This window comes from Limulus polyphemus, unplaced genomic scaffold (genome assembly GCF_000517525.1).
Source record: "Limulus polyphemus unplaced genomic scaffold, Limulus_polyphemus-2.1.2 Scaffold3868, whole genome shotgun sequence".
Classification (NCBI taxonomy): domain Eukaryota; kingdom Metazoa; phylum Arthropoda; class Merostomata; order Xiphosura; family Limulidae; genus Limulus; species Limulus polyphemus.
Genome location: NW_013669478.1, coordinates 19,680 through 23,074, shown reverse-complemented (window position 1 = coordinate 23,074; position 3,395 = coordinate 19,680). Strand labels below are relative to the sequence as shown.

The 3,395-nt window shown below is 29.3% G+C and overlaps 1 protein-coding gene across 6 annotated transcripts in view; it reads right to left on the bottom strand.

Annotated features, from left to right (window-relative positions):
• The window catches only part of LOC106470189 (transcription termination factor 1-like), a 31,862-nt gene that overhangs the window by 8,978 nt on the left and 19,489 nt on the right, over positions 1 to 3,395 (bottom strand). For all 6 annotated transcript variants that reach the window (XM_022398795.1, XM_022398797.1, XM_022398796.1 and 3 more), the window contains 3 exons: positions 1,821 to 1,902; positions 1,311 to 1,447; positions 934 to 1,093 (listed from right to left, as the gene is read on the bottom strand). In XM_022398795.1, the coding sequence (XP_022254503.1) occupies positions 934 to 1,093; positions 1,311 to 1,447; positions 1,821 to 1,902 (379 nt within the window). The remainder of the gene's footprint in view (positions 1 to 933; positions 1,094 to 1,310; positions 1,448 to 1,820; positions 1,903 to 3,395) is intronic.

The following is a 3,395-nucleotide window of genomic DNA, read 5'->3' as shown; positions in this document are numbered from 1 at the left end:
ACTTGGTTGTTGCTTGACTTAGATTGCTAAGCCTTTTAAAATTTCACAAGTGGAGGATATGAAATAATATTTTTAGGTTTTATATATATACAGTTGAATAACCAAAAATTAATAAATTACTATATCAATACCATAGAATTCCACTATAATTTATGAAGCGTAGTAACTAAGATGTGTTTCAGTCTAAAAAAATATGAAATTTCGAGCAGACTAAAAACACAACCTATCTCCTTGAAATCTTGATTCGAAAGAACGAAATGGCATCCTAACATATGAAAATGACTGAGAAAACCACTAGGGGGACATTCTGAGCTTATGATTGGTTATTCATATGTCATATATAGAAGTAAGTGTGTATAAGGGACCATTTCCAAAAATGGAAAGAGGTGAGTGGTGCCACTGTGTTTGATTCAGTACATGAGCGATATCTCAGCAAATAGAAAAGATAATGTTCTTATTTTATATTCTAGCTTGTTAATATCAGTAATTTGGGTTTCTTATTTGCACAAAACTACAGACTTGACATCATAATCATCTAATTTGAACCAGTGCTGCATTCAACATACCATGTGACAGAAAAATTGGTGTTTAACTGTATTTTTTCATATTTACTTTTAGATTAAAAAATTGAATAATGTATAATACTAAAATTTGAATTATAATCTACAGTTTGATATCAAACTTATTGACATAAATTTATAAAATACTATTTCAATAAAATTTTGAATGCAAGTCAACAAACACAATGACATAGCCTTTGACCCGTGAATTGTAGTGATAGGGTTAAGTTTAATTTCAAGTATTAGGTTGCAGTTCCTCTTTCTGTCATGTTTGTAATGATAAATACTGTCCAAACAGATTTAGAGAAACACTGTAAATTACTGTAAACACTGAATTATATTTCTTCACTCTTTCTGGTTTTCTTCTACATACCAATGTTGGCGACACTGACTTTCATTTCTGGTGGGAACCAGCTTCGCAATTTCTACCCATTTGAGTCCATGACATATTCCTTCAGTATCAGTGCACCCAATGAATTCCTGAACTGCCTTTATCAATGATTCATCTTCCTCTGGACTCCATACTCCAATAACTATTGACACAAACAGGTAATCTGATAGTCATCCTAAAATACTATATTAAAATGAGTTAATGCTAGTTAAAACACTAAACAATTGTATTAATAATTTTAGCATATTTTAATTTTTTGTATCATTCCATTTATGCAAGTTATTCCATGATTACCTTATTTTTTATACGCTAATTACAAGTTTATTGTTTTAGCTTCTCCATGATTTTCACATTCATACCTTCTTTTGTTGTCCGATATCTCAATATGTCCTTCACAGTGTCTGGTCTTCTGTTTAGTGTCTTACCAATTTTTGACCACTTTCTACCATGTATCTGGTACAGTTGAAGAGCTCTTGAAAATTCATTACTTTTCATCCTAGAAGAAAACGAGTAATTTGCACGATCACAAAGACAAAATACTAAATTCAATCTGCAAGTACGAGAGATAATAGCCTTAACCATAGAGTAAAATAATATGTAGTAAAGTTAAGTTTGCTTATTGCTAGATAGAATAAATCTAAGGTCTATTTGTTTATGAAACTTGTATACATGTCTCATAAACAGAAATAGTAAAGTCAAGAAAATTATTACTGTTAAATATTAAAAACTTTTTTTAAAAATCACTTGGGAAAACATGATTTATTGTGAGAAACCACCAAAAAGAGGTTTATCAAAGACTGTTTAGCAATCTCAAAAGAAACAAATTTCAAAATGCTGTAACTCAAGCTTAAAAATAAAGGAGACTTTACCTTCCCTGACGGAAACCTGATGAAAATAGTTTCCTAGCTCGTAAGTATACACTGTGTAGAGGACGATCATTCAATCCTTTAGCTAAGAAAAGACAAGAAGTAATTGTTAAACTCATTTTTGGTGTATGTGAAGTAATTTTAACTCAACACAGCCATGAATCTGATATAATTGTTTAACCTTAATATCATTACTACAGATAAATAAGTGTACCTGAACATGCAGTTAAGTACTAAAAGTCAATTTTTGAATACAGCATTTCTTCAAAGAAAATCACATTTCTATTTACTAAAAATATCTGAAACTAAAACTAAAAAAAACAAACAGATCCTTCATAGAATCAAGAAAAAAATGTAACACCTAATGTGCCAAGCTTTAAATTATCCTTTCTTGGTTAAATTTTGACACATTCTTGAATATCACCTAGAATCTTCTGAAGTTTCTTGAGCAGTGCTGAGCAGCATTTACTACGTTTACTTGCCATTAAGTTTCAAAACCTAAATTTGTTAAATTTATTTATAACAAATATTTGTTTAGAGTGAAATACCTCCCCAAACAAATATTTAATTTGTTTTAATTTAAACTCGGTTCTACTATAAGTAGTTATTCATTAAAACTGGTTAGAATATTTCCTCATATTCAGTAATAATTTGCTTATGTTTGAAATTAATTTGTTCTAAATGTGATTGGTAAAGAATACAAGGTTTTACTGCCAAGCATTTGCTTAGTGAAAACAGCAAAATTAGTAGTAGCATATTGAAAAATGTTTAAAAAAATATTCTAAAAAATACCTCAAATAAGTAATATTTTTAAATGATACACTATATAACAATCTCAAAAAATTAAAGGGAACTTGCATTTTCAGATTGTATATTGAAAAAATCTTGACATTAGCTTAATATTTTCAGGATGTGAGAAGTTTTTTAGGTTTCTAACTTTCTATTGTCTGGAACACAAGAAAATGATTTTTAGATCAGATTTAGGACTAATGTGAACTTGAGCAGAATATCTTACTATTGATAATAAACTTAAAAAAAAGTACTCAGTGCATCATACAATACTTCATGTTTTAAATTCCAGAAACTAAATGGTTGTTGGAATAATAATCTTATATATATTGTGAACCATGGTGTATGTGCAAGCATTTGTTTGTCTCCAATTTCATGAAATGACGAGAGAGCAGGCATGAATAACATTGATGCCAAATTTTTTTTCACAAGCAGGATATTGTTAGGAATTAATCACACCATCATCGACACTTCAAAATATGACGTAACTTAAAGAATAAAAATGTAGATTTATCATATGTTATTGCTGAGTGGCTCTTAGCATGAATGAAATGCTCAACAATTACTTTTTGCAGTGGATGATATAAGTAGTTCAGAGCTTTAACTTTGAGTTAAATCAAGAGTGCAAAACAATTAAGTCCATGAAATAATTTAAATTGACAAATTAACTTAAACTTTTCCCATCACTGGGGATGGGTACTTTTGCTTGTAAAACATAAGTGGCAGTTTTATGATCTTTTGTTTTATGTATAGCAATACACACTTTGAGAACTTGCATTATAAAATACT